This window comes from Vipera berus, assembly GCF_964194415.1.
Source record: "Vipera berus genome assembly, chromosome: 6".
Classification (NCBI taxonomy): Eukaryota; Metazoa; Chordata; class Lepidosauria; order Squamata; family Viperidae; genus Vipera; species Vipera berus.
In genome coordinates, this window is record NC_138208.1 from 8,203,491 (window position 1) to 8,219,482 (window position 15,992).

A 15,992-nucleotide genomic window follows, 5' to 3' on the forward strand; every position below is an offset into this window, starting at 1 on the left:
ATACTGGTATGCTGCTATCATGTCACCCCTGGTCCTTCTTTTCTCTAGACTGGCCATACCCAGTTCCTGCAACAGATGATATTACCAAGTTTGGGTAATGAAACGTCTGCAAGAAAATCACCAAGCCCAGAGAGCACCAAGGACCCCACACTGTATGTTGCTCTTTTAGAGTCTTCCTTCCTTGGATGCTTGGAACCTAATTAACAGAACATCAGATTTTGGAAGGGACCTTGGAGGTCTTCTAGTCCAACCCCCTGCTCAAAGCAGGAAAACTTGTTATCATTTCAGAGAAATGATTGTCCAATCTCTTCTTAAAAATTTCCAGTGATGGAGCACCTGCAACGTCTGGAGGCAAGTCGTTCCACTGGTTAACTGTTCTCCTTTTTTTTTTTAATAAAAAGAAACTTTTTCAATTGAGATCCCTTCAAATTCTACACAGAAAACATCATTCCAGACTGGGATACAATATGATACAATTAATGTTTTTTGTGTTGATTAAAAAGAATATATTACAGAAAAGGACGTGTGTTGTGACCGTTAAGTGATTTCCTTTACAGGAAATCAGACGCTATTCTTTTTTGTATCTTTTTGCTTTCGATTTTTTTTTTCTTTTTCCTTTTTTGCACTTCTTTTGGTTTTCTTTTTCTCACTTTATATTAGGTTTTGTTCATTTGTATATTGTTCATTTGTATTTTGTTCATTTGTATATTCATATTCACATATATGCGTGTATGTGTGTGTATATATATATATGTATGTGTGTGTTTATATATGTACCTCCACCTATATGAGTGATTGATCTGTCCGTCCATCCCTCCATCTATCTATCTATCTATCTATCTATCTATCTATCTATCTATCTATCTATCTATCTATCTATCTATCTATCTATCTATCTATCTATCAGAATCCAATACAATGAATGTTAGACTTCTAGTTAGAGTTTGAGGTTAATGCAAAACAGCAACATAAACGTTTGACCTTCTCTATGGATCTTAGGCACAAAAGTGGAGGAGATAAACTACCAAGTGACTCGGTCAAAAGTTGCCTAGGTTTTTTAAAGCCCTCGGCCATATTTTGAACTTGGCAATTGCTTTAATTCTGGACTCTTGACTGCCAGATTCTTCACCAGCTGCACTCTCCAGACCAAACCTTGAACTGACCCTCTAAATAAGAAGTCAGTTCTGAATTAATTTCAAGTTCAGGGCTACTCTAGAGTAAACCAGATCAAGCTCTTAATCTGATAATCAGAGCAAACCACCAGTGAAATGGCTTGATTTCAGAAGTAGTCAGTGCTCCACCACTGGAGGTTTTTAAGAAGAGACTGGACAGCCACTTGTCTGGAATGGTATATAAGGCAGGGGTAGGCAACCTCGGCTCTTTTATGACTCATGGACTTCAACTCCCAGAATTCCTGAGTCAGCTATGCTGACTCAGGAATTCTGGGAGTTGAAGTCCATGAGTCATAAAAGAGCCGAGGTTGCCTACCCATGGTATAAGGTCTCCTCCTTGAGCAGAGGGTTGGACTAGAAGACCTCCAAGGTCCCTTCCAACTCTGTTATTCTATGTTCTTAGAGCAATGGGGCTCATGACCCTGGGACTTGGATCGAATTGCTCAGATTAATACTAGAAGGAAATTTAAGGTTACCACACTACAATTCCAACAAGTTCTCCTTGGAATGAGATTCCAATAGCAATCTAAGGCAGCAAACAGGTGTTTGTTTTCTTGGAATACTACATCCAGTTTTGGTCACCACGATGTAAAAAAGATGCTGAGACTCTGGAAAGATTGCAGAGAAGAGCAACGAAGATGATCAGGGGACTGGAGGCTAAAATATATAAGGAACGGCTCCTGGAATTGGGTACGTCTAGTTTAATGAAGAGAAGGTCAAGGGGGGATGTGATAGCTGTGTGCCAATATCTCAAGGGCTGCCACAAAGAGGAGGGAGTAAAGCTCTTCTCCAAAGCGCCCGAAGACAGGACAAGAAGCAACGGATGGAAACTAATCAAGGAGAGAAGCAACCTAGAACTAAGGAGAAACTTTCTGACAGTGAGAACAATTAACCAGTGGAACAACCTGCCTCCAGAAGCTGTGAATGCTCCAACACTGGAAGTTTTTAAGAAGAGACTGGACAGCCATTTGTCTGAAATGGTATAGGGTTTCCTGCCTGAGCAGGGGGTTGGACTAGATGACCTCCAAGGTCCCTTCCAACTTTGCTATTATGATTATGTTCTTCTTTCAGCAGAGAAGGGAACTTTTTTTTCCTTTTGCAACACTGGGGCAATCTGTATCGGTTCATTGTTCTGATCACTGCTCTTCCTTTTACAAGCATGAGAAACCTCTCACCAAAATAAAAAAAAAAGGGAGGTTAAGCAAGGAAAAAAGGGGAAATAAGGAAGAAGCATTGACATCTCTTTTTATATTTATGATAAGGTAAAGGTTCCCCCGCACATGCGTGCTAGTTGTTTCCAACTCTAGGGGCCGGTGCTCATCTCCGTTTCAAAGCCAAAGAGCCAGCGCTTGTCCGAGGATGTCTTCGTGGTCATGTGGCCGGCATGACTAGACGCCAAAGGCGCACGGAACACTGTTACCTTCCCACCGTAGTGGTCCCTATTTTTCTACTTGCATTTTTACGTGCTTTCGAACTGCTAGGTTGGCAGAAGCTGGGACGAGTAACAGGCGCTCACTCTGCTACGCGGCACTCGGGAGTCGACCCGCCAAACTGCCGATCTTCAGATCGACAAGCTCAGCGTCCTAACCCACTGAGCCACCGCGTCCCTATTTATGATACGTTGCGTTTTTTAAAAAGTTTAGGTGGCATCCATTTTCTTTTCCAAAAAGAGCCATCAATCGGTAGGAAAGGTAGAGCCAGAACTGAAGAATGATTAACTGTACCTCTGCAGATCTAACACTTCATTTGCAATTTTGGTTCCTATGCTACCAGCTCCGAGGATGGTCCCTGTAGACATTCCTGGTACATCAAGAAATTGCGGCTTTGGGTTATCTGTATTTTAAGAGAAAATTTTTATCTTTTCTAAAATGAAATGTGTTAAAAGAAGAGGGTAGATTTGTTTTAATCTTACTGTACTTCATAGGTTTGTTTTGCATGGCCCTTTATGATAGGCAACCATCCATTTGAATCTTTATGAGTAATATGACATTTCCTTTCAATAAAACTGTGTTCTGATAGAATATCCTTGGCACTGTTTAAAATTACAATTATGGTTCCTCTTTCCATATATTTCTTTTCCTTTACTAAATCCAACTCGGGGGGGGGGAACCACCATTCCCCCTACAGATGGACTTGCCTTCTGGAGACAAGGAACCGCAGGCTAGTAGAGTTTCTTCACCCGATTCGTTGTGACCTCTAAAAATATAAAACCAAAAATACCCAAATCAGTTTCTCTACATAGCTACAAGTCCTATGCTGCATGCACAATTTGCTGCTTCGTGTTAGAGACAAGCAAACAGAAGAGAAACAGGAGTTTCACAAATTATTCTGCAGAAGTAAAAAAAAAAAGACCATTTTGTCCCAGCTGAATTAGTCTTAGATTGAAATGGGGGTTAAATTTTTGGATCTAGCTAGGCTTATAATCTGTTTCAATTGCCACTACTTACTAGATAATCAAATGCCGGATATTCAGTTTTATATCCCTTATAAAAGCACATAATGTGATCCTAGCCCCATTTTCTGCATAAACTTTTCACCTGGGTGCTAACTCAGCATCTTTGAAAGTCCTCATTCCAGGGCTAACTTCTAACATCTGTGTAAACTTCTGAATACGTAGTCTCCTCTAAGAACAACAACTATATTCTTTAATATGTCAGAGGAAAATAATTGCTAATCTTTATATCCCTTGTGAAACCATCCAAGAATGGTTGAAGCAGCCAGCTCCAAATATTTTATTTATTTGTATGTATTCCATCTAATTATTTTTTTTTACAAATAATAACTTATTTTCCTCCTCCTATTTTCTCCACAACAACAATCCTATGAGGTAAGTTGGGCTGAGAGAGAGTGACTGGCCCAAAGGCACCTGGCTGGCTTTTATGGCTAGGGCAGGATTAGAACTCACTGTCTCCTGGTGATTGGCCTAAAGTAACCCAATGGCCTTCATAGCTAAGGCGGGACTAGAACTCACTGTCTCCTGGTGATTGGCCTAAAGTCACCCAATGGCTTTCACAGCTAAGGCGGATCTAGAACTGAAAGTCTCCTAGTAATTGGCTCAAAGTCACCCAGCTGACTTCCATGCTTAATACTATATAATTAAAATATAAAATAGAGTTATGTAAAAATATGCTGTTTTATATAGAGTACCAAGAAACTTACAAAACAACAGTATTGATTGACACAATGTATTCCAGTTCTTTGGTCCATGGATTAATGAAGCTAAACCACTGACTTTTTAACGTGACAAAAGAGCCGTTTTTCGCTTTGAATTTGTAGAAATTGGTAAATATTTTTTCTTTGCTCTGTAACACTGTGGAAAAATAAATTTGACAGAAAAAAGTTATTCAATAAAACCAAAGTTAATTACTGTGGTTAACTAAATGAGGCTTACCGACATGGCAATTTCACGACTTTTAAGAGTTTTATTAATATAAGAGTTGGGAAGAAATTGACCATCAAATCCAAAATTCAGCTCCAGGTTTTTGCCAGCCAGTGGAAAGGGAGATTAAAAGAGTTACATTGTTTTGCTACGATAACTTTCTAGCGCTTAAAAATGGGTCATTATATTTGAGCAATCTGATAGTTTGATGGATTTGTGTTAAGATTCGGATCACAGCTCTATGTTCCATTCAACACACCCACAAATTTTCCTTACAAACCTATCCATTGTGGAGACCTTGTCAACCTGTCCATCTGGATGTGCGTAATTGTCTTCCCTTTGCATATTTTGGAACATAATGAATAAGGCGGAGAGGAATTAAATTCTCAAAGGTAGCCCTCAGTTTAAGACCACAATATCCTCTTGCTGAGAAAAGACAGCTGTTAAAATGAGTTTTGCCCCATTTTACGTTGTTTCTTGCCACAGCTGTTAAGTGAATCACTGTGGTTGTTAAATTAGTATCACGGTTGTTAAGCGAATCTGGCTTCTCCATTGACTTTGCTTGTCAGAAAGTTGCAAAAGGGGATCACATGACCTGGGACAACGCAACCGTCATACGTACGTGCCAGTTGCCAAGCCTCTGAATTTTAATCATGTGACTATTGGGATGGCACGATGGTTATAAGTGTAAAAATCATAATTCACTTTTTTTCAATGCCACTGCAACTTCGGACGGTCACTAAATGAATGAGTCGAGAACTACCTGTATTTCCTTTTGATAAGCTAAACAACTGTAGAGTTTCTTTGCCTTTGTTAAGAACTATTATATGGAAGACAATTCTACCCAGAACTAAGCAATCCGATGAAATCTTTTTACAAATCCAGTGTACAAAGTGATACGTGCTATTTATTAAACCAGTGCATACTAAAAGTTCAGAAGCTTCATAGCAAAATATTTATTCAAGAGTTCTACACTAGAGTTAAGGAATAGCAGCTATAGTGTACCTGTTTTGTGTTTTTCAGTTAGATGATTGTGGTCATCCTGGTGGAAATATTCATAACAAGATGTTCCTAATAGTTCTTGGGGTAAATATCCTAAAATTGCTGTTGCTCTGTATTGGGAAATGTAAACATAGTATAATCTACAAACTTCTAAAATTAACTTTCCACAGCTCAGTAGGTTTTTTTTGTAGCATATACAAAATAGAAAACACATAGCAAAGAAAGGTGAACTGATCTGGTGAAAGACATACACACAAACACACAAATTTGAAATTTTTATAACGTCTAATCTTTACAATCTTATAACTTTAGTTAACTAGCACATTTTGGTTTTCATTAATTTTTTACAAAATTTAAAACACACTGGATACAGCATTGAGCTGCTAAAGAAATGTTTTATATTGCCAATACTTTACTAGAGCTATTATAGAAAATAGAATTCATATTCTAAATACTGAAAACCTTAGCCAAGTGCATTGTAACAAGGCAGTAAGGCAAAAATGCTTACCGTTGATCTACAAACACAAATTTTCCATCCATGGCAAAGCGGGTTACAAATTCTGTTGCCTTGACTTTAATCTCAATGTTTTTTTGTGGAATGGTGTAAGGGTGTAATCGGCCAATTGCCACAAGACAATTAAAACTGCCACTCTCTTTTTCCGTATCTTCTTCAATTCCCACCTCATTTGTGGGCCAGCTTTTTAGATAACCAGTGCAGTGAATGGTACGATACTTTTTATGATCTAATGGAATCAAAGCAGAATATATTTTTTTAATTTCAATTTTTTCCCCCTGAGGGTAGCAGGAGCAGGAAATTGATGCAGAAGGCCACAATCTTTATCAGTAAGATTTGTTTTTAAGCATTATTCAATTTATATGATCTATGGAAGCGTCTTTCTAATTTTACAAAAAACCGGGGTGCACACGTACATAAGCATACATCAGCCTTCCATCCTTCCAAGGTTGGTAAGTAAGGATCCAGATTGTTGGAGGCAAAATGCTAACTCTGTAAACTGCTTAGAGAGGGCTGTAAAGCACTATGAAGTGGTATATAAGTCTAAGTTCTGTTCTGTTCTATTCTATTCTATTCTATTCTATTCTATTCTATTCTATTCTATTCTATTCTATTCTATTCTATTCTATTCTATTCTATTCTATTCTTACTCTACTCTATTCTGTTCAATGCCGTGATGGTGCAGTGGTTAGTATGAAGTATTGCAATCAACCTCTGCCCACAGCCTGGAGTTCAATCTTCACCAGCTCAAGGTTGACTCAGCCTTCTATCCTTCCAAGCTTGGTAAAATGAGGATCCAGTTTGTTGGGGGGAATAGGCCCACATTGTAAACTGCTTAGAGAGGGCTGTAAAGCACTGTGAAGTGGTATATAAGTCTAAATTCTATTTTTGCTTCTACTTCTATTGCTGTGGTGGCACAGTGGTTAAAATGCAGTATTGCAGGCTAACTCTGCCTACTGCCAGGAGTTTGATCCTCAGCAGCTCAAGGTCGACTCAGCCTTCCATCCTGCTGAGGTGGGTAAAATGAGGACCGAGATTGTTGGAGGGGGGGGGCAATAGGGTGACTCTGTAAACCACTTAGAGGGGGCTGTAAATCAGGGGTCCCCAACCTACAGTGCCACCTTCAAGCACATCATAATTCATCAGGATTGCCAGTTAACAGGTCTGAAAGAGAACCATTTTTTATTTCAACGATACCTTTCTTTTTTGAGTTCGACAGGGAGTCCTTCTCTTCCTTGACTGTGTTTTTTGTGTACTTGATGCGGCAAAAAAATGAACGCCGAGCACCAGAATGCAGACAAGATGATCCCGCTTGGAAATCCATGCGAACTTGCAAACCAGCTTTTCAAGTTCCGTCAGAGCAGAATATGCAAACATACGTTTGTAACAGAGCTATGAATATTTTGCCACATTAATTCACCAAATCAAACTGTTTATTGACAGTCCCAGACCAACAAAACATAAGGACTTTTTTTTAAAAAAAAGAATGAAATAGAAAGAAACCAGACCGTAAACAGTAACAAGAGGGGGCTATTATCCAGCTTCTGCAAATTATTGCTAGAAATTTGGTAACTTTTACAGTAGTTGTCTAAGTTAAATGCAGGCCAGTTGGCAAGCATCCAAAATGTGGTCACGTGACTGGGAGGGGGACAACTGTCAGAACTTAGGAACTGGATCATAAGTAGCTTTTGGGTGGATTCGCCATAATTCAAGGACCACCTGTATATCAGGACATTTCTACTAAGCTGATACACTGGAGCAAAAGAATTTAAGAAATGGGCACGTAATTTAGAACAGGGGCCGCCAAACATGGCAACTTTAAGACTTGCGGACTTCAACTCCCAGAATTCTCCAGCCACACCGACTGAGGAATTCTGGGAGTTGAAGTCTAGAAGACTTAAAGTTGCCAAGTTTGGAGACCCCTAATTTAGAATATGCACATTATTCATTTCCGTACTCTAAAACATGCACACGTTTCCTTTTTTCCATTTCTACCCAGAAGCAATCATATATGCGAAATATAGGTGATATACACTGGGGGGGGGGGAAATTGCCATGTCTTGTTAATGATTTTTTAACTGCATACTTACTTTTGGTATCTATCAGTTTTTCTCTGGGTGAAGCATCTGAAGAGGACAGCTGTTCTTTTACTTTGGCAACATCCTTCGGGTGAAGATAATCAAAAAGACTTTGACCAATCAGATGTGTCTGATGGAAGACACCATGATCAGATTAGGAGCCTGCTTTGACCATCTTATTCAAGCAACCAAATAAAAACACAAGAGTCTAATGTTTGAGCGATGAAATAACTTCATCACTGTTATCATCTTTTCAATTCAGTGGAAACATTTGTTCTTCTAGGCCCTATTTTAATAGTAGTAGTAGTAGTAGTTTTATTATGGTCACAGAACAGGAGTAGAATAGAATGTAGAATAGAACAGAATGTAGAATAGAATAGAACAGAACAGAACAGAATAGAATAGAAATTAGGAATAGAATAGAATAAAGATTAGGAATAGAATAGAATAGAATAGAATAGAATAGAATAGAATAGAATAGAATAGAATAGAATAGAATAGAATAGAATAGAATAGAATAGAAATTAGGAATAGAATAGAATAAAGATTAGGAATAGAATAGAATAGAATAGAATAGAATAGAATAGAATAGAAATTAGGAATAGAATAGAATAAAGATTAGGAATAGAATAGAATAGAACAGAATAGAAATTAGGAATAGAATAGAATAAAGATTAGGAATAGAATAGAATAAAGATTAGGAATAGAATAGAATAGAATAGAATAGAATAGAATAGAATAGAATAGAATAGAATAGAATAGAATAGAATAGAATAGAATAGAATAGAATAGAATAGAATAGAATGCAGAGAGTAGGGTAGGGTAGGGTAGGGTAGGGTAGAATAGGATAGGACAGGACAGGAAGATAAGATAATATTGAACAATTGGTGGTGACTGTCAATGGAGTCAAAGTCTGCTTAATTAAGTATAACAAAATCTAGCTACATTCAAAGAGACTACATCAGACTGATCTGATAACAGCAGTTGTACATAAAAAAAGATCAGTATTTCCCGGGTATTTTATCAGGAGAGGGCTGATGAGATGGGTCCGTGAGTCCTTATAGCAGTACAGTACAGTATTGTTTCAATTAAGCAGGAACATTTTTTCTAAGCCCTATTTTAAAAATCCTATTCCAATCAGTTGCACATCGGATACTTCCACGCTGTAACAATGAGTACTGAGGGCCCCTTACGCAAGTCACACCTTTCTGTTCCTGATCCTTTTGCCCACATCAAGCAACCTAGGTGACATTTTACAGCAAATCCAAGGCTATTGATGGAAGGATTTGAAATACTAGGCTACCTACAGGATCATAATTCAGTGTCTTGGAAACAGATTCGGAAACAAACAGGATTTTTCCTCTGTCACATCCAACCACAAATAGGAAACCATCGGCAACCTATAAATTAAGGAGACAAATATAAGACTGTAATGGATACAGGCAGGCAGCTCTGTAGTAAGAAGTCAGGTGAGGATAGAGGAAAACAACATTAAAGCCTTGATATTATTTTCATGAGTATTTAGGAGGTCAGGAAAACTCAAGAGAAATCAGCACCATGAATATTGTTTTGCCCCGAAGACAGACCCATAAATAGTTGTGGTATTCCCTTCACCTCCTTTTAGCAAGAAGGGTTTTGCTCCACCCAGTCACAATCACAGGAATTTGTAGTAGGCTATACATTTGCAAAGGGACGCGGTGGCTCAGTGGGTTAGGATGCTGAGCTTGTCGATCAAATGGTCGGCAGTTTGGCGGGTCGAATCCCGAGTGCCGCGTAACAGAGTGAGCGCCTGTTACTCGTCCCAGCTTCTACCAACCTAGCAGTTCGAAAGCACGTAAAAATGCAAGTAGAAAAATAGGGACCACTACGGTGGGAAGGTAACAGCGTTTTGTGCGCCTTTGGCGTCTAGTCATGCCAGCCACATGACCACGGAGACGTCCTCGGACAAGCGCTGGCTCTTCGGCTTTGAAACGGAGATGAGCATCGGCCCCTAGAGTCGGAAACGACTAGCACGCATGTGCGGGGGAACCTTTACCTTTATACATTTGCACTGTAAGCTATACATTTCCAAAATTGTGGAGGTTTTTGGTGGTCTGTGAGTTTGGCCCTTTGCTTGAAGACGTTTTATTACCCAGCTAGGTAGCGTCATCAGCGCAAGCAGCAACATAGCCGTTCAAATTCTCTTTTAGTACATTCCCAACGTTTCCTTCCCTGATATGCTGGTAGTCAAGAATTAACCTTTCATTCTTCTAATCCCAACTACTTTAATGGGACTAGAGGTGGCATGATAGCGGTGTTCCAATGTTTGTGGGGCTCCTACAAAGACAAGGGGGTCAAGCTATTTTTCCCAAGCGCCTCAAGGCAGGACAAGAAGCAACGGATGGAAACTAAGCAAGGAGAGAAGCAACCTAGAACTAAGGAGAAAGTTCCTGACGGTGAGAAATATCAAACAGTGGAACGGTTTGCTTTCAGAAGTTGCTGGTGTTCCATCACTGAAGGCTTTTAAGAAGAGACTGGACTTGTCTGGAATAGCATGGGGGTCAGTTGCTTGAGCAAGGGATTGGACTAGAAGACCTCGAGATCCTTTCCAATTTTATTATTCTGCAGGCTAATTTAACACATCCTAAATTTCATACAATGCTCTTTATCAGCTATAAATCAGCCATTTTCGTTTTGTGTCACCTTGCAATCTTAGAAAGGGGATTGTAGCTCCTCAACTTTACAGCAGGGGTCTTCAAACTTGGCCCTTTGATGACTTGTGGACTTCAACTCCCAGAATTCCTCAGCCAGGCACGCTGGTTGAAGAATTCTGGGAGTTGAAGTCCACAAGTCATGAAGGGGCCATAGTTCCCCCACGTTGGCTGAGGAATTCTGGGAGTTGAAGTCCACAAGTCATGAAGGGGCCATAGTTCCCCCACGTTGGCTGAGGAATTCTGGGAGTTGAAGTCCACAAGTCATAAAAGGGCCAAATTTGAAGACCCTTGCTTTACAGACTCTGGGCTAAATCAGTTTTAGAATTAGCCCTAGGTTGTTTATAGAATTTATTTTATCATCCTCACTTTCAGTGCTATATTTTAAGCCTCACGATCGCTACGTGTTGTGCTGGGGTGTGCTCTGCGGTTACTGAAATAAATCCTTTGGGATTCTGATTCAAGCCAATCATCTTAATTACTTACTTACTAAATAAGGATCAAGTTCTGAAAGACCAGCCAACCTCAGTCAACATTTTCACGTCTACCTTTGTTATTGGGGATTTGAATTACCTGGATTTAATAGCAAGCTTCTTTTTTTTATCAGTACTTGACATGGGTTTCCAATGTACCCTAGTTGAAATTTTTATCACGAAGATAATCAGTCTGATCACGTACGTACTTTAAATACCACATACGTCATCTGCCTCGTTTCCTTAATTTAATATTAAGATCATTTATTTACTCCTTAAATGGTGTTAAAATTTCAACTAAAACTAATCTGTGACTTAGTCTAGCTCATTTATTTATTCCTTAAATAGTATTAAAATTTTAACGAAAACTAATCTGTGATTTAGCGTAGCAAGCAGCTTACTAAATTCCATTCGACTTACAACATCATCTGAAAACTTCTAAAGTCCCAGTTTGATGCAACATCTATTTTAAGTCTTGTATTAGAATAGATGGGTACAAATTAAGAAATTTCAAATGTGAAAACATCCAGACTGGAGTTTAAAAAGGGTTTGTCCCAAGTTCAAAAAAATGAAGTATTGCAATATTATTCTGTCTGCAGCTGAAGTATTCTTTTAATGAAATACTTTTCATATTCAGAGTATTTCCAGATATACAATGGAGTAATCTCTAAAGCCTGAGGAGCATGTTTTGAGCTCAAAAAGGAAAATTTGCACATCAGTTTATAAATACTCTTAAAACTAGGATGCTGACTATGCAGACGTAAACACTATTCTATAGTACAGTTGCTGCTTACAGAAAGAGCAGGCCCCTGTGTCCAACTTTAATATACCTTAAGAATGAGCTGTTGAAGTTCATCGTCTTGTAAAAATGAAGGCTTATACCTAACTTCTGAGTAAGAACCGGTGGAACCTGCAAAATACTCATGAGAGAACATGGGAGGGAGGGAAGAAAGGAAAGAAGGAAGAAAGGAAGGAGAAAGAAGAGAGCAGAGAGGGAGGGAGGGAGGGAGGGAGGGAGGGAGGAAGGAAGGAAGGAAAGAAGGAAGGAAGGAAGGAAGGAAGGAAGGAAGGAAGGAAGGAAGGAAGGAAGGAAGGAAGGAAGGAAGGAGAAAGAAGAGAGCAGAGAGGAAGGGAGGGAGGGAGGGAGGGAGGGAGGGAGGGAGGAAGGAAGGAAGGAAGGAAGGAAGGAGAAAGAAGAGAGCAGAGAGGAAGGGAGGGAGGGAGGAAGGAGAGGAAGAAAGGAAGGAAGGAAGGAAGGAGATGGAGAAAGGAAGGAGAAGGAAGACAGGAGGGAAGGAAGAAGAAAGAGAGGGAAGGGAGGAAGGGAAAGAAGAAGATGGAGAGGAAGAAAGGAAGGAGAAGAAGGAAGGAAAGAAATGGAGAGGGAGGGAGGGAGAGAGGGAGGAAGGAAGGAAGGAAGGAGAGGGAGAGAGGACTCCTTAATTAACTAAAACAAATACACAACACATTTACTTAACACAACTCAGAAATAGCATTCTAAATCCCTTTTCTTGTCATGATTGCAATAAAGTTAAAATTAACACAAATCACTTTTATGGAAAACCAACGTGAGATTTTACAGCAGTTTATGCACCAAACCAAGAATAAAACAAGACAGGGTGATGTAGCCCAAAGATTTCCCTCCCAACAGTTGGACAGGATGAAAGCTGTCGCCGTATTTCATTAGTAGTAGCAATGAGCCGATGCCAGGACGATTAAAAACTGAGTAACATTCACTGCGAGATGAGTTAAGTATTGATCAATTCTCCTTGGCACGGTATCGGTAAGAGTACGGGAAGAATTATTTTAGCTTTCACCGTCTGAACTGGATTGATTACCCCATCAACTTTAGAACTTTTTATAAATATGGAGGAAAACAATAGTAGCTGCTAAAAGGACAGCTTTTGAAGCACCGTTCAGAATTTTTGATAAGTTTTTATTCTTGCCTTTCAGTGACTTTAAATGTTGCACAGCCATTCTTAATACTGTAAGCTTATCCAGCTTACGAGCCCCTGGACTGCATTGAGGTACCATAGCGGATAATTCTTCTATCAGGTTATTCATTTTGTCTCTTCTCCTTTTCTCCGTCTGGCTGTGAGCCTCCCTGGGGGGGGGGGGGGAGAAGACAAAAATAAGTATTTCCCCATTAGAAGTTTCTTTCTCCCCACACCACGAGAAAATACTGTTGACCGGTTGCTACAAAGAAACGCAGGACCTCTTTCATTTTTCAGTCATTCTCAAATGTGAAACTGAAAATAAAATCCTCCAAAACTCAAGGGTCTATATATATAAAAGAAATGTTTCAAGCTATGCCAGAATAACAGAATCAATGAAGAATAAAAATAAGAGGAGGAGAAAGTGATGAGAAGGAGGAGGAGGAGGAGGAGGAAAAAGGGATGAGAAGGAAAAGGAGGCGGAAGAAGAAGAGGAGGGGAGGAGGAGAAAGGGATGAGGAGGAGGATGGAAGGAGGAGGAGGAGAAAGTGATGATGAGGAGGAGGAGGAGGAGGGGAGGAGGAGAAAGGGATGAGAAGAAGGAGGCGGAAGAGGATGAGGAGGGGATGAGGAGAAAGGGATGAGGAGGAGGATGGAAGGAGGAGGAGGAGAAAGGGATGAGAAGGAGGAGGAGGCGGAAGAGGATGAGGAGGGGATGAGGAGAAAGGGATGAGGAGGAGGATGGAAGGAGGAGGAGGAGAAAGGGATGAGAAGGAGGAGGAGGCGGAAGAGGATGAGGAGGGGATGAGGAGAAAGGGATGATGAGGATGAGGATGGAAGGAGGAGGAGGAGAAAGTGATGAGAAGGAGGAGGAGGAAGAGGAGAAGGAGGGGAGGAGGAGGAGGGGAGGAGGAGAAAGGGATGAGAAGGAGGAGGAGGAGGATGGAAGGAGGAGGAGAAAGGGATAAGAAGGAGGAGGAGGAGGAGGAGGAGAAGAGATGATTGGACAGTCATTTGTCTACAATGGTACAGAATTTCCTGATTGAGCAGGTGGTTGAAGACCTCCAAGGTCCCTTCCAACTCTGTTCCTTCTTTTAAAATCACAATCTCTAATCTATAAAGAAGCCGAACAGAATCTCGGATGGCCTGTATCTTACGGAGAATCAGAAAAATATAGAATATTTTCAGTCTGCAACAGCTTACGCAAATCTGGGTCAGCAGTAAAAACTGGAAGTTTAAAATACAATTTATGGTAAAGAAGAAAAAAAACCCCTCAAATTACAGGTAGTCCTCGACCTACGACCACAGCTGAGCTCAAATTTTCTACTGTTAAAGCGAGACGTTTGTTAGGTGAGTTTTGCCCCATTTGATGACTTTTCTCGCCATGGGCTGTGAAGTGAATCACTGCAGTTGATAAGTTAGCAACACGGTTGTTAAGTGAATCTGGTTTCCTTGCTGACTTTGCTGGCCAGAAGGTCGCCAAAGGGGATCACTTGACCCCAGGACACGCCGACCGTCATAAATGTGACTCAGTTGCCAAGCTCCCGAATTTTGATTGCATGACCCCCATAGGGATGCTACGACGGTTGTAACTGTGCAAAATGGTCATAAATCTTTTTTTCAGTGCCGTTGTAACTTTGAATGGTCACTAAACAAATTGTTGTTAATTCAAGGACTATACCTGTATTCAACTCAGAATTAAGTGGAATAGAAAGGGGAACCAATAAACAATCACAAAAAGACTTAATTAGATTGCTGGAATTCCATAGTCATTTATTCATGTTTCTTTAAAAAAAAACTGGACTACAGCTAGTCCGCAAATTACTACCTATTATAATTTATTCCCTAGAAAAGTCAACTGCCTTGCAATTTACACAATATTTACAAGAGACAAAAAAACTGAAGCCACGGTTTCTGTTTCTAAAAGTCAGCATCTAATGGCGCAGGCTGTGCTTTTTTGCCTGAAAATTGTAAGTGAAATGTCATTTTTCCCTAAGGATTAGCACTGATGGGAATTTCACTCAAGAATGCTCTAGAAAAAAAAATTACTGCAGTCATCTATCGATTTTTTCCCAGTGAGAATCAATAAGACAGAGAGGAGTTGAGTTTGGCCCAAACTGAACTGGGTTATTTTTCTGAATGTTCAAATCAAGATTCTGAACCAAATCAGGTAAAGACGGACAGATCTTGCCAAATACTTTGAAATCCAATTTTTAATAGGGCTCCACAAAAAAAGTAAAGTGGAAATTACATGTGATGGTTCAGCATTTATGCCATTAAACAGATTTTTGCAAGAAGACATATCCTGTTTATACCACAATACCCAAAATTAATTTTAAGTTTTAGTTTTCTTTTGAGAAATAAATCATTGTCCAATTTGCAGTACCTGAAATACTTAATTTTCACGTGCTCCTCATCTTCACTCCTAGGAAAAGAAAGGATTAAAATTAAATACAATGCAACTGGATAAACCTGGAGATAGATTCTACAATGCTATACTGCTTATTACAAAAACGCTGCTCAAGGCAGGAGACTTGAACACTTGAAATAATCTGTCCACTTCAATGAAAACAGGATCATTTTTTTTTAAAAAAAAATGTTATAAGCATCTATATAAATATGTATATATAAATTTCCACATTCTTCCGCATTGATGGAAAAAAAGGTTTCTTTATATTTGTATCAATGAAATACAAACAAGGTATTATCGATTATTGTGAATAATCATTTGAATAATCCTTAAAAATGGA

At 39.5% G+C, this 15,992-nt stretch overlaps 1 protein-coding gene across 2 annotated transcripts in view; it reads right to left on the bottom strand.

Annotated features, from left to right (window-relative positions):
- The window catches only part of BMAL2 (basic helix-loop-helix ARNT like 2), a 35,002-nt gene that overhangs the window by 10,954 nt on the left and 8,056 nt on the right, over positions 1 to 15,992 (bottom strand). For both annotated transcript variants that reach the window (XM_081330840.1, XM_081330839.1), the window contains exons 4-14: positions 15,629 to 15,667; positions 13,255 to 13,412; positions 12,139 to 12,218; positions 9,453 to 9,545; positions 8,158 to 8,275; positions 7,265 to 7,408; positions 6,062 to 6,296; positions 5,557 to 5,663; positions 4,332 to 4,482; positions 3,310 to 3,368; positions 2,897 to 3,005 (exon numbers count right to left, since the gene is read on the bottom strand). In XM_081330840.1, the coding sequence (XP_081186966.1) occupies positions 2,897 to 3,005; positions 3,310 to 3,368; positions 4,332 to 4,482; positions 5,557 to 5,663; positions 6,062 to 6,296; positions 7,265 to 7,408; positions 8,158 to 8,275; positions 9,453 to 9,545; positions 12,139 to 12,218; positions 13,255 to 13,412; positions 15,629 to 15,667 (1,293 nt within the window). The remainder of the gene's footprint in view (positions 1 to 2,896; positions 3,006 to 3,309; positions 3,369 to 4,331; positions 4,483 to 5,556; positions 5,664 to 6,061; positions 6,297 to 7,264; positions 7,409 to 8,157; positions 8,276 to 9,452; positions 9,546 to 12,138; positions 12,219 to 13,254; positions 13,413 to 15,628; positions 15,668 to 15,992) is intronic.